Raw genomic sequence first — 23,307 nt, 5'->3', positions numbered from 1 at the left:
CAGAAAGAAATAAAAAGCAAGCATAAACTTCAATAAACCTAAATTTAGAGCAAAAAACACAACACAAAGTCAGATGTGCATGCCAAAGTTAGTTTTTAAAAAAATTACGTACAACTATGAAAAACAAAACAGATTGTTTCTAATCATAAATATTTATTAATAAAATTTATTCAGGAAAGGTAGCATAAGTGAATACAAATAACCAAAAAAGAATTGAAAAATGTTATCGAAAATTAATCTCCCAGAACACACCAAACCCTAGAGGAGTTTGTGGTTCTTTTTTTTTTTTTTTTTTTTTTTTTTTTGAGATTTTTGTTTTTGAGTCTCACTCTGTCACCCAGGCTAGAGTGCAATGGCGTGATCTTGGCTCTCTGTAACCTCCACTTCTCAGGTTCAAGCGATTCTCCTGCCTCAGCCTCCTAAGTAGCTGGGATTACAGGCATGTGCCAAGTTGCCCAGCTAATTTTTGTGTTTTTAGTAGAGACAGGTTTCACCACGTTGGCCCGGCTAGTCTTCAACTCCTGGCCTCAAGTGATCCACCTACATGGGCCTCCCAAAGTACTGGGATTACAAGTGTGAGCCACCGTGCCTGGCCCCTAGAGGTTTTTTGATTAAGTTCATCCAAACCTTCCAGAGGCAGAGAGCACTCAGGTTGTACTGCACAGAATACAGAAAAAGGTAACCGTTTCTAAATTGATCTCACAAAGCAAGCAATAATCCTAATTTGAAAATAGAGTAGGGTGATAAAAACGAGGAACCCATCTCAGTAGAGGTGCAAATAGAAACTAGTTGTGAAATAGTTTACACTTCAAAGCAAAACAAAAATTACAGAATATTTAAATGTACTGCCTCAAAGGATAGCGTGAATTTGAGGGTCAGAAAAAGAGAGAGACAGAGAGAGAGAGAGAGAGAGAGAGAGAGAGAGAGTACAGGATTGCAATGCTGAATCATTATAATAAAGTCTAGTAATCAGAAAACCATACTATTATCTTCACTAATAAATTTTTTAATCAAAACCCCATAAAACACTATCATCTAGAAAAAGGAGAATATGCCCCTCATAAAAAATACATATCTCGAAACAAAAGCAACATCACAGTGGGACAAAAATGAGGTATTTCTATATGAGTCTGAAAAAAGTAACAATGAGTACACTATCATTATTTCTATTATGATCTCTTCCATAACTTAGTGCAATACATTAAGAAAACTATATGTTAAGTACTTAAACTGAGGACACAGAATTATCATTAGTTACAAATAATATAACGGAAAATGAAAGAAAATCAGCTGAAAACTAAGAGAAACTGGTATTGACTATAAAAAGCCAATCTATTCAAATATATTCATGGAAATAAATCTAAGAAATTTGAAGAATCTACATTTAAAGAGCTAAAAAGCTTAATTAAGAGACATAAAAGATTTGAACAATAAAAGTATATGTATAGATACAATGGAAAAACTTGGTATTATAAAGACAGCAATCCTTCCCATTCCTGAATCAATTCGTACATGTTTTGTGATTCCCTCTATTCCTGAAGTTCTAGCCACAGAAGCCTTCTTCTATTCCTACAATACACCACATTGCTTCCCACCTGAGGACCTCTATACTTGCAATTCTATTTCCTATCCTCCTGTCCTGCCATGACTAGTCCATTTCATGTCTCGATTCAAATGTCACTTCCTCAAATACACCTCCTGTTGGCTATCCGCTCTACTCCTGACCCCTTCCCCCAAATCTAGTCACTATAGATTTACCCTTTCTTAATGTCATTAATCACTACCTACGATAATTTTGTCATACTATTTTTTACCATCTGTCCCCCTTAAGATAGGAGGAGGTCTCTAAGATAGGACTCCTGTCTTGTTACTGGAGTGTGATAGCACCTAATAATATTTGGCAAAACTATGTGCTAATTCCGTATTTTGGTACAGAATAAATTTTTATAAAGTAATTTTTAATGACATGAAAGCATTCATGATGCACTATTAAATGACTTAAGCAAGTAACAAAGTATACATAATGGTCCCATTTTTATAAAACTAAAAAAAGCACATATTCTCTAGGTGGTATGTTACAAAGTAATACATTAGGAAAATATTAAATTCTAAATTATTCTTGATATAACAGAAAAACCGCTCACCTGCTGGCCTTGAGGACTTTGCAAGATCTGAGCTACAGCCGCAAGTGTATCTGTATTTGTTATCTGAGATACCCACGGATCAGGTAAGCCTTGGACCACATTGGCCGGAGTAACAGGTGTCACAGGAGTTCCTTTTAAAAAGAACATCACACCCCCCAAATAAATATGTAAGTAAGTAACTAAGACTAGAAAAAGCAGAATAACTTGTTTTATTACTTTTATAAAACACATGCACGCATATTGTTTTTATTTTATTGTGTCCACTTTGAAAAAATCACTTAAAATCCTTTACAGAATTAGGTACATTAAACACACACACACACACCCCACCCCCCACCCCCCCAAAAGGATCTGTCCAAATTTGTCCTCCTCAATTAACTAAGTTACTATAGTGTCCCCACTTATGCTTGGGAGATGTGTTCCAAGAACTCCAGTGGATGCTTGAAACCAGAGCTAGCACCAAACCCTATATATGCTATGTTTTTTTCTGTACGTACACATACACCTACGATAAAGGTTAACTTATAAATTAGGTACAGTAAGAGATTAACAACACTAACTAATAATAAACTACACTGTGAAAAAAGTTATGTGAATATGGTCTCTCTTTTTCCCTATCTGTCAAAATATCTTATTGTACTATACTCACCTATTTTCAGACTGTGGTTGACTGCAAGTAATTGGAATCATGGAAAGCAAAACTGTGGATGTGGGGAGACTACCGTACTTCTAAAGCCTACAATACTTAATAGCCATTAAAAATCTTACTTTAGAGACAAAAATTCAGTAACATGAGGAAATATGCAAAATACAATCTTCAATAAAAAAATTTTATAGTAAGTACACATAATATAAAACCATGTTTGGGTCAGGTACGGTGGTTCATGCCTGTAATCCCAACACTTTCAGAGCCCAAGGCAGGAGGACTACTTGAGCCCTAGAGTTTGAGACCAGCCTGGGCAACACAGCAAGACTCCGTCTCTAACAACAATAACAACAACAAAAAATTAGCCAGGCATGGTAGTGCATGCCTGTAGTCCCACCTACTTAGGAGGCTGAGATGGGAGGATCACTAGAACCCAGGAGATCGAGGCTGCAGTGAGCTATGATCACACCACTGCACACCAGCCTGGGTGACAGAGCAAGGTCTCAAAAAACAATACATCAATTTTTGTTCATACACACACACACACAAAATACATACAAAATTATGAAATGCTAACCAATTTAATTCTTGGAACTATGATTTAAAATTTTTTTTTTTTTTTTTTTTTTGAGACAGAGTTTTGCTCTTGTTGCCCAGGCTGGAGTGCAATGGTGCGATCTCGCCTCGCTGCAACCTCCACCTCCTGGGTTCAAGCGATTCTCCTGCCTCAGCCTCCCCAGTAATTGGGATTACAGGCACCCACTACCACTCCCAGATGATTTTTTTATTTTTAATGTAGACAGGGTTTCACTATATTGGCCAGGCTGCTCTCCAACTCCTGACCTCAGGCGATCTGCCTGCCTCGGCCTCCCAAAGTGCTAGGATTACAGGTGTTAGTCACTGTGCAGGGCTGGAACTATGATATAAATTTTTTCATAAAAATTTTTGAAAAAATTACGAAAAAAATTTTTTCATAAAAATTTCAAAAAAATTTTAAATTACTTTGATAAAAATTTTTTATCATAGTCATTTAAATGCCTCAAGAGAACACGATTTTGAAATTTTGGTTTTGTTAAATAATTGTTTCAGGGTTTCTTAAAAAATATTAAGTCCCCCTAGTATCCTATAAATACCAAGTTGATACAAATGCAAGTATAAGAAGTTACAGACAACTTAAATCAGGAAAAATCTAATTGACACACCAAATTTCTAAGGTTCATTATATTTATGTTTCTGTGGATTAAATGAAAATTTCATTTTCATTTTAATTTCATTAAATTTCATTTTAATTTCATTTTCGTTTTCTACATTTTAGAAATAATTACATACAAACATAATATCTAATTTTATTTTTCCCTACAAATATTTTCTTTCAATTATGTAATGCTGGATAAATTTTCCTGCACTGTCGAATTATTTTTTATATGAACAGTCATCCAAAAAGTATGAGTAGAATATTTAGACAACAAATCTATATTAAAGCAACATACCTGGAGTATTGCTCATAGCAGTGGTAGTGCTGGCCAAAACAGGTGTGACAACTGGAGGCGGAATCCCGGCTGCCATATCCAAAAGAGGCTGAATAATCTCACTCTTAAATACATTATTCTTCTGCCATAAGTTTAGTACTCTCACTATTTTACTCTAGAGAAAAAAAGAAACATGACATTTTGGTTTTTACTCTCAAAACCTTAGTACAGTCATTTCATAGAGGCTATCTGGGCCCTGGATGGAAAGGAGAAATTAAAATACTTCAATGGTACTTTCTAGCCCTAAGATTCTATGTTTCTATCATTTTTGCATTTGCTACCCTTAACGTGCTTGAAAACATGTTAATTTGGATAGAGGTACAAAGTAAATGAAAGCTCCACTTAGCTGAAGGCAGAGATGACATCTAGGCTTCCTCTCTTATGTCACTTCTAATGATATGGATGGTAAGGCTGGCTGGAGATCTGTCTTAAGGATTCTGAGGATGAGCCAGGATTCATCTCAGTACTAACGTTATATTTATAGTTGATTTTAACTTTGTCTCACACAATGTCTATCTTTTGAACAAATATGTAACTTGTAGGACAAAGTCCTTATCTAATGTGACATTTTAAAACTTTCATTTTACAATCTACTTGAGGAGAGGGCATTTCCTCATGTAAGAATTTAATCAAATTACTTCCTTTTTTGAGCATCCTGCCACGAATGCTAACTCCCTACTGACACTTTGAACCAGAGATGGACAAACTTCTGTACAGACAGAATCTGAAGCGTAACCATTTCTTCTCTCTTCATTCCCTCTTTTCTTTATTCTTTACTATTCCCTTTCCCCTTGCAGAATGTCAATGTCATACTGGCATTACTTAATCTGGCCCTCAGAACGATGAATCATCCTCTGTATGAATAATGTTCTACATTATTTCATTTCCTAAAATTTGAGTCCTTTACCATTTTGTAAATTAAAAAAAAATAAAAAATAAAAAACCTGCTTGCCACTGGCAAGCAGACTTTGACATCTGTGAACCATCTCATTTACTCTTCTTGATATGCCCCTGAACTGCAGCACTGCATCCAATTTTATATTCCTCATAAAGAGTCTCAACACTGCCCATCCCAACCCACACTCTAATCATTTTACCACCAAATAAATCACATTTTTGTTTTAGTCTCAACCTCTTTCTGGATTACTCAAATAGTCAGAGTTCTTTGTATTTTTTGTAAGGTTCCAGTCAGTCATATGGCAGCTGCTATAAAATTCATGAAATATTTACGATCTATATAACGTTGCTGCTGATCTTGGTCTCAGGCCAACTATGTCAACACATTTTTTAAAAAAACAAAAAAAGTTAGCATCCTCATTTATAAAATAAGACAGTATACCAGAAGGATTCTTGGGTCTCTTTTCTCAACCTCCAAACTGTATCAGACTGTTTAAGCCAGCTAGTATTTTAAATGTCTAGCCACTCTCAAATTTTGAGCATCTTGGGAGGGAGATACACGCCTTGTTAGTTACAGCTCTTCTTATAGCGATACTATAACGTACTTCTATTTAATTACTTATACCCTAATCTCAGTCATTTCATATGAAAATCTATTTAGTTGGGAAATTCTATTTAACTATTGCCTGTCTCTTGTTATATTCTGTGTATTATAAACTTGAAAAGACTAGTTATTAGTGCCTTCTATTTCTTGGGTAATTCTGAAATCTAGTAACATAATTAGCAGTATTTAGAGAAAACCTGGTAACTAGAAAAATTCCTACATATATGTCTTCCTTGGTTGTATTAAAGTTTTACAGATCCTGAAAGCTTCAAACTTAACAGGCAGAAAAATATGCCCAATGAAGAATAATGTCTCAAGATGTCCTACAGTATTTTGTAAGAAGTATCAGCAGTTCCATCTATTATACCTTGCTTCTTGAAATAAACATTTCACCCAGAGAACACTTATGTCAGAGTAACAATATCCTGAATTCATATTATCACTAATAAAAGCAGAGTGATTATGTAATAACTATTTTCTTGGTACTATCACCAAACAATCTGATTCACAACTGTTTAACACATAACTATTCTGCAAACAAGTACTAAGTCCTAGTTACTACTATCGTGATGCCACTTATTCCATTAGGAAAAAAAAGACAGAGGCTAAAATCAAGTACGAAAAAAGAGGCCAGGTGCAGTGGCTCACGCCTGTAATCCCAGCACTTAGGGAGGCCAAGGCGGACGGATCACAAGGTCAGGAGATCGAGACCATCTTGGCTAACATGGTGAAACCCAGTCTCTACTAAAAATACAAAACATTAGCCAGGCGTGGTGGTGGGTGCCTGTAGTCCCAGCTACTTGGGAGGCTGAGGCAAGAGAATGGCATGAACCCAGGAGGCGGAGCTTACAGTGAGCCGAGATCACACCACTGCACTCCAGCCTGGGCAACAGAGCGAGACTCCGTCTCAAAAAAAAAAAAAAAAAAAAAAATTCTGTTAAATGTATATGTTTTACAAAGTAAAATAGCAATTTTCAGAATAAAGATCTGGTTCATCTTTAAATCCCTCATAATATTACACTGACATATTTTTAAACTATGTCCAAACTACATTAATGTGCAAATTTGTGTATTTCAAATGAAGCACAAGAAAATTAGAGACTGCTTCATACTTTCTGATTTGATTATTTCTCCACTCTAAAACATGAGCACTTGGAAAATGCCTTATATTCTTCTGCTTTATATAAAAATCTTTCAGTTTCCAAGCCACCCATCATATACTTTAAAACTGGCCAGCACCTAACAACTATCATTCCATATATCTACATACGACGTCCTTCATTTATGATTGAGATTACAATGTTAATCTACTCTCTCCTCCTATGGTTAAAAGAAAGCCCTATTCCATAAGCCCTAGTATGAGATATTATATTATGAAATCTACACATTCAAGAAAGATTTAATCACCAGAACTGACAGAAATCCAAGTCCAAACTAGTGAAATTTCTAAATCACAGTAAAGTGACTTCTAAAAAATGCATGTATAAAATTTCAGATTAGTACATTACTTCAAGTGGTAGTCTAAGGTACCTATTTTAAAAATCAATTATGACAGGTCATTTAAAAGAAGTATTCTAGGCCGGGCGCGGTGGCTCATGCCTGTAATCCCAGCACTTTGGGAGGCCAAGGCAGGCGGATCACGAGGTCAGGAGATCGAGACCATCCTGGCTAACACGGTGAAACCCCGTCTCCAATAAAAATACAAAAAATTAGCTGGGCAGGGTGGCATAAGCCTGTAGTCCCAGCTACTCAGGAGGCTGAGGCAGGAGAATGGCGTGAACCTGGGAGGCGGAGTTTGCAGAGAGCCAAGGTCGCACCACTGCACTCCAGCCTGGGTGAAAGAGCAAGACTCCGTCTCAAAAAAAAAAAAAAAAAAAAAAAAATTAAAAGCATTCTTTTGCCTGCACAGAATTATTAAAGTACTAAGGTAATTAAAAACAAAAATCAAAAACTTTCTGTCTCAAGGAGTATATTCAAGAATAGTTCACAAAGAATATAGCATAATAAATTTATCTCCGGCCGGGCACAGTGGCTCACACTTGTAATTCCAACATTTTGGGAGGCCATGGTGGGCGGATCACAAGGTCAGGAATTTGAGACCAGCCTACCCAACATGGCAAAACTCCATCTCTACTAAAAATACAAAAAAAAATTAGCCGAGTGTGGTGGCGGGCGCCTGTAATCCCAGCTACTCAGGAGGCTGAGGCAGGAGAATCACTTGAACCCGGGAGGCAGAGGTAGCAGTGAGCCAAGATTGTGCCATTGCACTCCAGCCTGGGCTACAAGAGCAAGACTCCATCTCAAAAAAATAAATAAATTTATCGCCATAGCTATCCATTATAAGAAGATTTTTTTCTGATTCAAGACTATATAATAGTTATGAAAAATAACTACTTAATCTTGTTATACTCAATATAAAGGTGAATAATTTGTGGTGAGCTTTGAAGTTTTGTGATTCTTCCATAAAACAAACATGAATCTTCATCTATTCTCGTCTTTTCATACTTAAATCAACACTGCAATCAACCCTGTCAGAAAAAGCACACCTAAATTTCCAACATCCAAAATAAATAAGCTAACCTCTCAGAGCAAATAAAAGGATACGCAACTCCTTTTTATGCTCGCTCATGATCCAAAGCTTTCTTTTTACTTGTTATTTATAGAATATTTACACATTTGGATCTTACACATACCAGACTTAGTAGTGTGATTAATAAAATTCTACCATAATAGAAGAATTTTAATATGCAGTTAAATATCAACTCATGTCAAATAATCACAATCCTGAATTGACTGTGTGTGTGAATAAGTTTCATGTAATTCCAAAAGCTTATTTTAGCCATTTTATTTAACACCAATTGCTTCAACAAATTAAAAAGTAGCAAATCTGCTACATCTTTCTATACTCTGTTTGAGAAATTCAAAGAACAAAATGCAACATGGATACCGTAATAATTAAATATTCAAATTTGAAATAACTAAGAGCAAATGAGAATATACAGTCCTGTGCCACTTAACGACAAGGATATATTCTGAGAAACTGCGTCATTAGATTTCATCATTGTGTGATGTGTACTTACACAAACCTAGACGGTATAGCCTACTACACACCTAGACTGTATGGCATATTCCATTGCTCCTAGACTACAAACATGTACAGCATGTCACTGTACTGCATACTGTAGGCAATTTTAACACAGTGGTATTTCTGTACATAAATGAGAAATGGTAAAATAAAAATATGGTATTATAATCTTAGGAGACCACCACTGTATATGCGGTCTGTCATTGAAACATCATTATGTGGCACATGACTGTACTAAGATACTCTGAAGACATTTAATTAAGACCAAGAGGCTACTGTATCTACTTTTAAAAAAAACAAAACAAAAACAAAAACAAAAAAAACCAGTAGCATACCTTGTCATCCCCAGGGCAACGATATAAATTCTGGAAAGTGCTAATGATGTTATTACTAAATCTGGGTGCAAACACATCCTTTTCTTGACCAAACTGATGTCGGGATTGTCGCACAATGGAGTCAATAACATAAAGTCCAGGTACTTTGTATTCTGGTTTACACTGATGAAAAAAAGAAGAATGAAAAGGAAAGGAAATGGAAAGGTAAAATTCTTGATAGACAAAAATCATCAAAAATCCTGTGTAAATACAAAGACACTGCCTATGCTGAGGTAATGAATATTCATACATTTGACTACTCCAATATCATCAGTTTCTGGAACGGCATTTTAAAGAATCTACTTTGGCTACTCTATACAATCAGAAGTTCTAAAATAGTACTACGTAACTGGCTTCAATGACATAAACCAAAGTGATAAATAAGGTACCATTATAATTTTTAAAATTTGTATAACCATTGTGAAAAGCTACATGGAAGAAAGAAGCAAATTCAGGAAAGAAGGGCTCTAGCAAACATGCTGCCAACATGCCTCAGACTTTATCTGGAACACACAACAAAAGGGTTCCTACACAAATGAAAAGAACAATGCCAAATGGCAAATTATAACATTGTTAAATACAGAGGCCAGAGTTTCCATTTTTTTTCTCAAATATAACACCTATAATCCTGGGGATCTATCCTATGTCATCCATCCTGGAGTGCAGTGGTGCCATCATGGCTCACTACACCGACCTCTCAGGCTCAAATGATCTTCCATCTCAGCCTTCCAAATAGCTGTGACCACAGGTGCACAGCACCATGCCCAGCTAATTCCTGTATGTTTTTTTGGAAGAGACTTGGTTTCACCATGTTGCCCAGGCTAGTCTCAAACTCCTGGGCTCAAGCAATCCTCCTGCCCAGATCTCCCAAAGTGCTGGAAATACAGGCACGAGCCACCATGCCCTGCCTCCCCTACTTTCTCAACACAAGCTTTTTTAGCCTATGTAGTTAGGGAAGCACAATGAAGAATCCTTTTACTTGCAAGCTTACTGCACAGTATCTTTAGATACACATACATTAACATTTTGTGGGACAGAATTTCCTTCACTGGTAGATTAGCATTTTTGCTACATAAAATGGCAAAAAAGTTCTTTAGTATGATTTAATGTTTTAAATAATTTTAATACTTGGAAAACTTGGCTAAGTCATCAACTAGAAACCTGAGAGAAGAGTCAAGACAAAGAAATCTGAAATACTTTAAAATTTTCCTCTTTACGTACCATTAGACTCAAAACAAGAATTCCTAAGACTCTCTAATTGAAACCGCCTTTGCAAAAATTGTAACTGAGGAAGTTATGACAGTGAAAGCGAGCAGACCTAACCAGCTCCATCTTGCTTCTAACCTTTAAGCTGTCCTTGTTATTCCTGGGCCTGGGCCGAACTAACCTTGGGAGGGAATTTAGTTTATGGTTTGACTCAGAAACAAAATATTTAATAATAGCCCTTCCCCAAAAAGACCCTCTTCTTGCCTGGGTACCAGTCTGCCTTTGTAAGACTAACAAATTAGCTACAAGATTAGAAATTACAGTTTAAGGTCACACAGCCTCTGGCTGCAAGAGTCTGAACCTCCCCAAATTGCTCCTGAGTATAACATCACTATCGTAAAAGATCAGTGCTTGAGATATTTTGCAGACCTTTCACTGGATGGATCAGCTGATGTCACCCAGGCTGGTAATCTGGCTCAACCAGTTCTGCGATCCCACCCAGGAAGAGAAGACAGCAAGAAAACCTCACTTGGACCTCCCTATGATTCCATCTCCAACCTGACCAACAGCACTCACTCCCCACTTCCCGAGCCCCTACCCACCAAATTATCTTTAAAAACTCCGATCCCCCAACCCCGAATGCTCTTGGAGACTGATTTGAGTAATAATAAAAGTCCAGTCTCCTGCACAGCCGGCTTTGCGTGAATTACTCATTCTCCATTGCAATTCTCCTGTCTTGATAAATTGGTTCTGTCTAGGCAGCAGGCAAGGTGAACCCACTGGGCAGTTACACAATGGCATACGGTATTTTTACTCTAAATAGTTTCCTAAAGCATATCACATTAAGTTTTTATAGATATACCATTTTTCAACTATATTCTAGTAATTTCCAATTTCTTATAGAGAAATAGCCTTTTTAGGGGGAGAAAGGTAAGAACGAATAGGGAGAATGCACCTTTAAGTATATTTGCATGATTTTTCATTTTGTCATCCAAGTTGTCATCTGCAGGTTATCATCAGTTATGGTTATTTGTCAAAGAACCTTCTAGGTAAGTTGGACCATATATTTTGCAATATACAAATACACCTTAAATAATTATCCTATTTTTAGAATTTGTGCTCCCACCTGCAGCTACTAAAAAGTGATATTAATTTAAAGACAACAAAGCTAGAGTGGTAGAAACAGAATCATGTGGCTGTACCTGCAAAGCACTGAATAATACTAATGGTGGCATGTAAGAAAGATGGCTCGACAGATTAGAAAAATTTAAATCTAACAATACCAAGTGCTGACAAAAATGGGGAGCACCACAAACCCATGCATTGCGAGGAGGAGTAAATCAGTACAATCATTATAAAACTAATTTAGTATTATCTAGCCATGGTGAAGAAATGCATATCCTGTAACCAGCAATTCCACTCCTACAGAAGTGCAAGCTGTATGAGGATACTTATTACCTTACATATGTAAATATTACACTGTTCACAGCAATACTGTTCAGAATTGCAAAAACTAGAAAACACACACTATGTCAACAGAAGTGGGCAAGCTGCTGTCTATTCACATAATGGAAAATATACAGCAACCGATAGTAATGAATACTGCTACACACCACAAGAATGAATCCTAGACACATGATGTTGAGTAGAACTGTATAAAAAGAATACATACCATAGGATTACATTAAAAAATTTAAAATACATTAAACCACTTTAAGAATTCATTTTATACAAAGTAAAACTACAATGTCAAGCAAGGACGTGACACAAAATTCAAACTGGTTACTTGGGTAGGGGGTATGCAAGACATGATTAGGAAGAGGTACTTGGGGCTTGTGGGCTTCAAAGTTCTACTTCTTGAAATGAGTGGGAGCTACATAGGTCTTCTCTTTATAAAAATTTGGCTGTATATATTGTTTTCTGTACTTTTCTACAGATGTACATAGAAATTTCAGAATAAAAAGAAATACAGTTGTCCTTCAGTAGCCTTGGGGGATTCGTTTCAAGACCCCTGAAGATACCAAAATCCGAGGATGCTCACGTCCCTTATATAAAATGGGCAGTATTTGCATATAACCTACGGACATCATCCCATCTACTTTAAATCAGCTCTAGATTACTGTGAATACCTAATACAATGCCTACACATCACTTCATTCACATTCTACTCAGTGTATAGGAAATTCAAGTTTTGCTTTCTGGAATTTCATGGAATATTTTTTCCCCAAATTTTGATCCCAATAGGCTGAAACCATGGGTTGGAACCCACAGAAACAGAAGAGTGACTGTAATTATATAAACATCCCTGGTTTCTTAAATAAAGCAAGAGGCAAAAGTTTCTCTAATCATAATGATTAAGAACGACTGATAAGCTTAAGATATATTTGAAATGTAAATTTAAAAAGTGTGGAACTTGTGTTGATCTAAAATATCCTAGGGAAGAGGAACTTTAATAAAAATACATATGAAAAGTGAGAATCTGGAAATATACTCCTTTCAAACTATTTGTGCCCATGTACAAAAATCTCTTTGTATCCTACCTCCAAGCATAAAGGTATACTCATGATAAAAGTCCAGTTACAGAATACTGCACCCTACATGAAAAATAAATAAATATATATCTATCTATCTCAAGACACCGGAGGTAAGTAAATATAACAGCCATCTTTCTTTTTATTTTTTTGAGACGGGGTCTCGCTCTGTCACCCAGGCTGGAGTGCAGTGGCACGATCTCGGCTCACTGCAACCTCTGCTTTGTGGGTTCAAGCAATTCTCCTGCCTCAGCCTCCTGAATAGCTGGGATTACAGGCATGTGCTACCACGCCTGCCTAATTTTTGTATTAGTAGAGACGGGATTTCACCATTTTGGCCAGGCTGGTCTGAAACTCCTGACCTCTCAAGTGATCTGCCCACCTAGGCCTCCCAAAGTGCTGGGATTATAGGCGTGAGCCACTGCGCCTAGCTAACAGCCATCTTTCAATGTGGACTCAATCCTTCCTCTGGAAAAATATCAAAGAGAAGAATAAATGTTTCGCTTCTTTGAAAAATATATATATATCCAGTGCAAAATATCAACCACCATTAACAACCATGTACATACAGCTACCAGATCAACTTTCTAGAAAACAAAAAACTTTCATGATGATAATCTCTAGATAGTTTAGCACCATCTTTTCATTTATTATTTACAAAGTAAATGTAACTTGAAAATCACCACAAATAAGCCACATTTCCTGCTCTTACTAAGTATGTAGCAGGAAATTTGAAGAAGGTAATCATAGCCAAAAGCTTACAGATTAAGGCAATAGTAACTCATCTACAGACCATTTTCAGAGCCAGAAAGATGAAATTTATTCCTGACCTCACCGTATCTAAGAGTAGCCACAGTACCACAGAATGTATTTCACTGTAACAAAGCATCTAGATTTTATCAAAATAAATAGTTCTAAATGATAATATTCGATCTTATTCTGAATCTAGTAGACACATTTGCTTGTAGTACTCATGCAAAAAAAGGCAAGGGATTTCATACAGACAAAAAGAGTTGGGTAAACTCTACATATTTTTGGAACAGAGCTGAGGATTTCATTTTCGCATTTCAAACCAGCAAATGAGAACAGAATCATTAGCTATGGATGGTAGAAAAGTCACCAAATCATGAGGTCTCTGGCTCAAAATAAAATTTATTGCCTTTAGGATTCAGGATAACTAAGGTAAGTTAGTTATTTATAATGCAAATATAGGGATCTATGATGGTTAATACTGAGTGTCAACATGACTGGATTGAAGGACATAAAGTATTGATCTTGGATGTGTCTGTGGGAGTGCTGCCAAAGGAGATTAACATTTGAGTCAGTGAGCTGGGGAAGGCAGACCCGCCTTTAACCTGGGTGGGCACCATCTAATCAGCTGCCAGCAAGTATAGAGCAGGTAGAAAAATATGAAAACAAGAGACTGGCCTAGCCCCAGAGCCTACATCTTCCTCTTGTGCTGGACGCTTCCTGCCCTCGAACACTGGACTCCAAGTTCTTCAGTTTTGAGATTCAGACTGGCCGTCCTTGCACCTCAAGCTTGCAGACAGCCTGCTGTGGGACCTTGTGATCGTGTAAGTTAATACTTATGTTAATATTTAATAAACTCCCCTGTATATATGTATACCCTATATATGTGTGTATATATACACATATCCTATTAGTTCTGTCCCTCTAGAGAACCCTGACACAGGATCAAAACAGAAGTTCTAAAACCTGTCTTCTGAAGTTTCCTTATCTGTTTCTAACTCCGGCCTCTGCTGCTGCTGCCGCCCCCATTTTTTCTGTTTGTTTGTTTTTTGTTTTGTTTTGTTTGAGACAAGCTCTTGCTTTGTTGCCCAAGCTAGAGTGCAGTGGCACAATGATGGTTCACTACAGCCTCAACCTCCTCCTGAACGCAAGCCTCAAGCAATCCCTCCACCTCACCCACATAAGCAGCTGGGAACACAGGCACTTGCCACTTTGCCCAGTTAATTTTTGTAGTTTTTAGGCTGGGACAGGGTTTTGCCACGTTTGCCCAGGCTGGTCTCAAACGCCTGAGCCCAGCCTTGACCCCTCCCAAACTGCTAGACTGTAGGCATGAGCCAGAGTACCCAGGTGCTTCTGTCTTATAAAGCTAAGACACAATCAGCATATGAACTGATTTTTGGCAAAATCAATTAGGACAAGGCCAGAGACCAGAGTATTCTTTAGAGTAGTTTTCTTGGCCTAAAGGAAATCATATTTACTGCTAATTTTTCATTTACTGTCATTTATTACTCCATAAATCTTTCATGACTAAAACATGGGTTCACGGATAATATATGACCAAACTGCAGCCACACTTCTCCCTCACACAATTTATGGTATATGAAGAGAATATAAAATGGTACCGCCATCTTGGAAAACAGTTTGGTAGCTTCTTATAAAATGGAAACATGTACTCACTATCCCAAAGAAATGTAAACTTACATTCACACAAAAACACTCTGGGTATACAAGTGTTCCTAGCAGCTTTATTCATAATAACCAAAAACTACAAACAACCCAGATGAACCCCAATGAGTGAATGATTAAACTGTGGTAAATTCATACCCTGAAATACTACTCAGAAATAAAAAGGAAGGAAACTATATGTCTCTTCTGGTTACTGTAGCCTTGTAGTATAGTTTGAAGGCAGGTAGTGCCATGCCTCCAGCTTTGTTCTTTTTGCTTAAGACTGTCTTCGCTATACAGGCCCTTTTCCTATTCCATGTGAAATTTAAAGTAGTTTTTTCTAATTCTGTGAAAAATGTCAGTGGTAGTTTATGGGAATATCATTTATTCTATAAATTACTTTGGGCAGTATGGCCATGTTCACGATATTGATTCTTCCTATCCATGAGGATAGAATGTTTTTCCATTTGTTTGTGTCCTCTCTGATTTCCTTGAGCAGTGGTTTGTAGATCTCCTTGAAGAGGTCCTTCACACTCCTTGTTAGCTATATTCCTAGGTATTTTATTCTCTTTGTAGCAACTGTGAATGGGAGTTCATTCATAATGTGGCTCTCTGCTTGGTGTATATTGTTTGTGTATAGGAATGCTTGTGATTTTTGCACATTGATTTTGTATCCTGAGACTTCGCTGAGGTTGCTTATCAGTTTAAGTTCGGTTAAGAAACAACCGATGCTGGTGAGGCTGTGGAGAAACAGGAACACTTTTATACTCTTGGTGGGAATGTAAATTAGTTAAACCATTGTGGAAGACAGTGTGGCAATTCCTCAAGGATCTAGAACCAGAAATACCATCTGACCCAGCAATCCCATTACTGGGTATATACCCAAAGGAATATAAATCATTCTACCATAAAGACGCATGCACACGTATGTTTACTGCAGCACTATTCACGATAGCAAAGACATGGAATCAACCCAAATGCCCATCAATGATAGACCGGATAAAGAAAATGTGGTACATATACACCATGGAATACTATGCAGACATAAAAAGGAATGAGATCATGTACTTTGCACTGACACGGATGAAGCTGGAAGCCATCATCCTCAGCAAACTAACATAGGAACAGAAAACTAAAGATCCCATGTTCTCACTCATAAGTGGGAGTTGAACAATGACAACACATGGACACAGGGAGGGGAACAAAACACATCAGGGCCAGTCGGGGGTGGGGGACGAGGGGAAGGAGAGCATTAGGACAAATAGCTAATGTATGTGGGGCTTAAAACCTAGATGACAAGTTGATAGGCACAGCAAACCACCATGGCACAGGTATACCTATGTAACAAACCTATGTGTTTTGCACTTGTATACCAGAACTTAAAGTAAATTAAAAAAAAAAAAAAAAGTAAGGAACTATTTGATACATGCAACAACTTGGTTAGATCTCAAAAGAATTACGCTGGGCAAAATAAGTCAATCTCAAAAGGCTATATTTTGTATGATTCCATTTATATAACATTTTGAAATGTAAAATAGAGAAAGAGAACAGGTTAATGACTGCCAGGCATTAGGGATTAGGGATGGGGAGGAGGAGGTGAGTCGAGTATGACTATAGAGTATATAAAAGGGAAACACAAGGCATCCTAGTGGTGAAGGAACTGTTCTGTATCTTGACTACAGTGATGTTTATATGAATCTATATATGTGATTAAACGGCATGGAACTAAATGCATACATATACAAATGAGTGCATGTAAGACAAAATCTGAATAAGGTTAGTGTGTCAACAGGTGACTGTATCAATGTCCTGATTGTAATATTTTACTACAATTCTACAGAACGTTACCACAGGGGGAAACTGCGTGAGGGGCACATGGGATCTCTACATGATTTATTCCTACTGATTTAATGACATGTGAATCTACAATTAGCTCAAAAGTAAAAGTATAAAAAAAAGTGTACACACACACACACACCTTATTTTAACCATTACACAAATCTGTTGCTGGATCTCTGATTTAAACAGGGTAATAGCAAAGCATTTAAGTTTTTCCCCATACACTGATTGGCTTCTTCAGATTGACTGTAATTATCTCACGATAGAGTAACTTTGCTCATTCCAGGTCTTCCTAAGATTCCGACACGTTTTATTCAAAGTACCCTACCACAATCAAATCAGTCAACAAGCATTTATCCATAATTCACTTTTACCTTTTAAACCTTTACTACTCAAATTGTGGTTTGTGAAGAAACATCATCTAGGAGCTGTTACAAATGCAGAATCTCAGGTTCCTCTCCACACTCGGTCAATTAGAATCCACATTTTTAACAAGAATCCTAGGTAAATTCCTATTCATCAAGTTTATGAGGCATAGTGTAAGACATTAAAACTTTTTGGCTGGGCGCAGTGGCTCACGCCTATAATCCCAGCACTTTTGAGAGGCCAAGACACATGGATCATTTGAGGTCAGGAGTTCAAGACCAGCCTGGCCAACATGGTGAAACCCCCATCTCTACTAAAAATACAAAAAAATTAGCTGGGCGTGGTGGCGCATGTCTGTAATCCCAGTTACAGGGGAGGCTGAGGCAAGAGAATAGCTTGAACTCGGGAGACAGAGGTTGCAGTGAGCCGAAATCTTGCTACTGCACTCCAGCTTGGGCGACAGAGTGAGACTCCGTCTCAAAAACAAAAACAAAAAAAACCAAACCAAAACAAAACAAAACCAGACATTAAAACTTTTAAAGAAAGATCTTTAATCAGAACAATCTCTGAGAAATGCTTTTAAAAGCGTTAGACCAAATAAAATTTTCTAATCACTAACATTTTTAAACTTTAAGTGAAACAGACAGCATACTTGTTATTCAACCCTTTATCTTAGCTTCAAGTTACCTAAACCACTTAATCCCCAAGTATGTTTTATCTACACACACACACACACACACACACACACACACACACGCATTTTTTGAGACAGGGTCTCACTCTGTTCCCCAGGCTGGAGTGCAGTGGTGTGATCTCAGCTCACTACAACCTCCGCCCCCTGGGTTCAAGCAATTCTTGTGCCTCAGCCTCCCAAGTAGCTGGGATTACAGGCATGCACCACCAGGTCAGCTAATTTTTGTACTTTCAGTAAAGACACAGTTTTGTCATCTTGGTCAGGCTAGTCTTGAACTCCTGGCCTCAAGTGATCCACCCACCTTGGCCTCCCAAAGTGCTGGGATTACAGGTGTGGGCCATTGTGCACAGCCTATCAATACTATATTTTAAATACTGAGAAAACAAGAATTTTAAAAAAGAAAAAAGAACTCAGTGACATAAAGGCTAACTAACTTATTCAAAGTTGCCTAGCCAGTTGAATGACTGAAATCTCACTTCAAATCCCGCACCCTTCTCCCAAGTGGAACACAAACACACTGCAACCTTGCTGAATCCTTAATACCACATGACACCGATTCTCAAACTGGTTCTGCTTACATTTAGGCACATGAACATAGGCAGAATACAAACCTAAGTAAAATTATCTGAAAGGCACTTTTATTTTATTTCTTAATTAGAAAATAAAATAACTGGAATCACTTTTTAACAGTCCATCAAAATAATTTAAACTTGGGTATTTGATCTAAAGGAGAAGAGTACAGGCATTAATCTACAATTACAGCACATGTATGGAAAATTATATACTTACTTTCTGAATAAACTTCTCAACACTCTGTACCACATGTTTATAGAACTAAAAGAGGAAAAAAATGAAGTATGGTTTTAAAATCAGTTTGAGGAGATTGAAATTTCCTGCTAACCATAGGTTTTACATGCTCCAAAGGTCTATCAAAACAATTATCTTAACCAAGAATTTTGAGACAAACATTCTTGTCACTCACCTTCATATGCAACTAGCTGTGCTATATAATTAGTAAAGGGCTTCTCTAAAGTAGATGTGTGATCAGCATGTCCAAAGTGCATTACCTTACCACAGATATAAAATAATGCTATTGAAGACTTTCTGAAAGCATACTTTAACAAACAGTTGTGTTGACTTCAAAATACTTCTAATAAGTACTGGTGGGTGTATATTCTTATATTCATGAAAGGAAAAGTACAGATTTCATACAGTATAATTTTATCAGTTAAATCAAGGGAAATCTGAAAAATCAAATAACTACAAATAACATTAATAAATGTATGTAAGGTAGTTGTTTTCTACTTCATTTATCTCCTTCTGCTTCTCCTGGAAAATGAACTGCAAGAATACAAAATAAAACATAGAAATGTATAATATCCTAATGGATCTGACAAAATGAATCAGCGGAAGCGAACATGTAGATTAAAAATTAGTAATGGGCCACTATCAATTTTAAGAAAACTTAGAAGATTTAAGTTTCATAAAATATAGCACTATGAATAAACTTGAAATAAATTATAAATTTAGCATATAGTATATACATGTGTGCCTAATAAATTTTAATGCCACAATAACAATACCATATTGGCGTATGATTTCTGTTTAAAGAACCTGAATTGTGCTTCTCTTTATACTTTTTTTTTTCCCCCTTGGAGACATAGTCTCACTCTGTCACCCAGGCTGGTGTGCAGCGGCACAATCTCAGTTCACTGCAACCCTCGCCTCCCGGGTTCAAGCGATTCTCCTGCCTCAGCCTCCCAAGTAGCTGGGACTACAGATGCGTGCCAGCCACCATGCCTAATTTTTGTATTTTTAGTAGAGACGGGGTTTCGCCATGTTGGCCAGGCTGGTCTCCAACTCTTGACCTCAAGTGATCCACCCACCTCGGCCTCCCAAAGTGCTGGAAGTATAGGCGTGAGCCACTGCGCCCAGCCTTCTTTATACTTTTCTTCTCGTGAGTTATGCTTTTTAAGGACATTCCCTTAGACTGAAGAAATAGGAACATTCAACTAAACCTCAGCACTAAATCCAGTATTTATAATAACAAAAAGAAAAGAAAACATCATGAACTCATATTCACCAAATCAAAACCTACAAGTTTAAGTCTGGCTAAAGTTACTTACAATAAAGTAAGTTTACTCAATGGTTTAAGTTACTTAAGTAAAAAAGCCAAAACAACTGAAGTTATTAGGCACTTTAGAGGCCCCTAAACATTTAAAAATCAATATGCAAAATATTAAATAACTACACATTGAAGGAACAATTCTGGAAGACACCTTGACAGTGTTGTTTCGTTACTATACATAATTAAAATAAAACTACTTCCTAAATCTTAACTGAAAGTTTATTAATTCTCATAGGCCTTCTTCCACAATAGGTTTTCTGGCAGGTTTTGTTGACAATGCAATGTTAACCATCACTCACTAATCATTTCTATATAAAAAACAATGACTTACCTCAATATGAAACACAGTATCATTTAAATCTGATTAATAAAATGTAGTGTTTATATATATACATATATATATACATATATACACACTAAATGCAGTTTAAAGTAATAAAGTAGTGAAAAACAACTGGTCTAGACTCTTCAAAAATGTCAATGTCACAAAAAAACAAAACTGCTGGGTGACAGGACAAATAAGTATAATGTGTGATCTTGACTGGATTATGAAAAAGCAGGGTTGACAGCAACAGCTACTAGTCAACAATGCAACAACGTTAAAATGTTAAGGATGAACTCTATATTAGATAATTCTATCAAAGTGAAATTTTTTGCATGTGATTGGTATATTATGGTTCCCTAGGAAAATGTCTTTATTCTCAGGAGTTTCAAATTCCAGTATGTATCAAGGATTAAGTGTTATTATGAAAGAAGTCTGAAACTAACTTCCATATGTAGCAACATGTTAATCAGCAAATCTAAGGGAAGAATATGTCCTGCTCACCATAATAACTTGCAACTTAGGTTTAAATTTTTTCAAAATTCAAAACATTAAAAACAATAAGTCAAAATAGTAAAATATATAATAATAATAAAGATTAGACTCTTTTTAAAAAACATTACTTCTTTTTTAAAAAAAACTTTAAGAGCCAAGATCTTACTACGTTGCCCAGGCTGGCCTCAAATTCCTGGGTTCGAGCGATCCTCCTGCCTCAGCCTACCCAGCAGCTAGGACTAACGATGTGTCCCACTGTGTCCAAAGAGTTAGACTCTTGACTGACAGAATTCTGGCTTAAAATTCTAGCTATATTTACTCCTACTACTGCAAATTACTTAATTTCTCTCAGACCCGTCTGACATCTGAAAATAGAAAATACTGTTTGCACCTATACCTCATTAACTCTATTAAGAAAGTACTCTGCTCAACAAGTTATGAAAAGTGCATCAATTACTAATTTTCACAGAAAAAAATACACGTTTCCACACTTTCAAATGATCATGATCATAAAAATCACATAATGCAGAATAAAGTACAAGAGAATAAAATTATTCCACAGTGAGCCTATCAAATCCTCTAAAAAATCATGTCTTTGAAACATTTCCTGGCTTCAATGTGCTTATAGTTACTGTCGTTCTCCTCTCTGATTTTCTGCCATGTAAGTACATGGATTTTAACTATTGATGTAAGATACTAACAAGTCTGAAAACTAAGCTTTAGCCACTAGAAAACTGCAAAATCAACGAATCATCTGAATTTTCACCCAGTAGTAATTACTAGTAAATAGGAATCTGTTAAATTTAATACACTGCCGTTATTTAAAAGATAATTTAAATAGCTGGTGCTTTTGGTTACGGTTAATATTTTAATTCAGGGCAGGAAAACATATCACTGAATATTCATAGGTTAGTACCTACTTAATTAGAAATAAGTACTCATTCATTCTCAATTTTAAGAGGCCTACTAATTCAGGGAATCTTAGCCTAGGGGACAAGAACTTCTTGGGGAAAAATCTATGGCTGAGCTTGAAAAGATCCTTTTGCCAAAAAGTTTCTATAAAATTTTGCGCATATGTTTATTTCTCCAGAGGATCCAACCTTTTCCTGAGATTTTCAGAACTATTCATGAGTTAACATAGGTTCAAAACCTACTTTATGAGAGCAAAGGTTAAATGTCTGTGGCCTTTTCCCACAGTTCAAATACCTGATACAATGAGTCACAACTGTTTTCCTTAATGGCCTATTTTCAAATCTATAATATTAATAGAATCAATAAGAAAAAATGAATATATCAATATATAGAAACTTTTACCAACTCAAATTTCAAGGTTCTGCCAAGAACCTTGTGGCAAAAGACAGTGTGGCAAAAGACAGTGTTAAACACATTCTCCATAATGTGGATATATGCAAAATATTATCTAAGAAAGGTGAGGAAAAATGACTGCTTCAAAAAATTTATGGAAGAATGTTTAAGGAAGAACATTTATCAAAATGTTAAATGTTCAGGAGGCTGAGGCAAGAGGATCACTTGAGCCCAGGAGGTCGAGGCCACAGTGAGCTATGATCGTGGCACTGCAGTCCAGCCTGGGTGACAGAATAAGACATTGTCTCTAAAAAAGAGTAATAATAAACATTAAGTGTTTATCTCTAGGTGGGAGAGTCTACAGGTGACAGATTTTCTTTTTTGTGTTTTTCCACAATATGTGTTAACACTGTAAAGTGAAAAAGAACATATAATCCATAAAAAAATTATCCCCCATCCAAACTATTAATATAGTTTTTTCTTTTGAAAATAGAAGAGTAAAATTTATTACTCACCTTAATAGCTTTGATGGCTGCCTTAGTAATTTGGGTCATTTTCGCTTTCGAAATGGGTGGTTTATAGTCATTCAGGGAATACAACTGATGAAAAAAGAACAAATTTACATACAGCAAAACTCTCCAAGCAATTACATGAAACTACCAAACATGTTCGTTTTTATATTCTCAATGAAACCAACATACTGCTTTTCTTTTACAAATCAAGCTCA

General features: G+C 36.5%; 1 protein-coding gene across 23 annotated transcripts in view; it reads right to left on the bottom strand.

The window, feature by feature from the left end:
- The window catches only part of SCAF8 (SR-related CTD associated factor 8), a 255,439-nt gene that overhangs the window by 191,670 nt on the left and 40,462 nt on the right, over positions 1 to 23,307 (bottom strand). For 21 of the 23 annotated variants that reach the window (XR_008680904.2, XR_010134406.1, XR_008680900.2 and 18 more), the window contains 5 exons: positions 23,096 to 23,179; positions 19,120 to 19,164; positions 9,241 to 9,402; positions 4,281 to 4,434; positions 2,145 to 2,275 (listed from right to left, as the gene is read on the bottom strand). Coding sequence is in view for 15 of the 23 variants with exons in the window: in XM_004044868.4 (XP_004044916.2) it covers positions 2,145 to 2,275; positions 4,281 to 4,434; positions 9,241 to 9,402; positions 19,120 to 19,164; positions 23,096 to 23,179 (576 nt within the window). In the remaining 8 variants the exon portion in view is untranslated. The remainder of the gene's footprint in view (positions 1 to 2,144; positions 2,276 to 4,280; positions 4,435 to 9,240; positions 9,403 to 19,119; positions 19,165 to 23,095; positions 23,180 to 23,307) is intronic. The other 2 variants (XM_055391100.2, XM_055391101.2) reach the window with 1 other exon arrangement.

The sequence above is a fragment of the Gorilla gorilla genome, chromosome 5, assembly GCF_029281585.2.
Source record: "Gorilla gorilla gorilla isolate KB3781 chromosome 5, NHGRI_mGorGor1-v2.1_pri, whole genome shotgun sequence".
Taxonomy (NCBI): Eukaryota; Metazoa; Chordata; class Mammalia; order Primates; family Hominidae; genus Gorilla; species Gorilla gorilla.
This window is presented reverse-complemented; position numbering and strand designations above follow the sequence as displayed.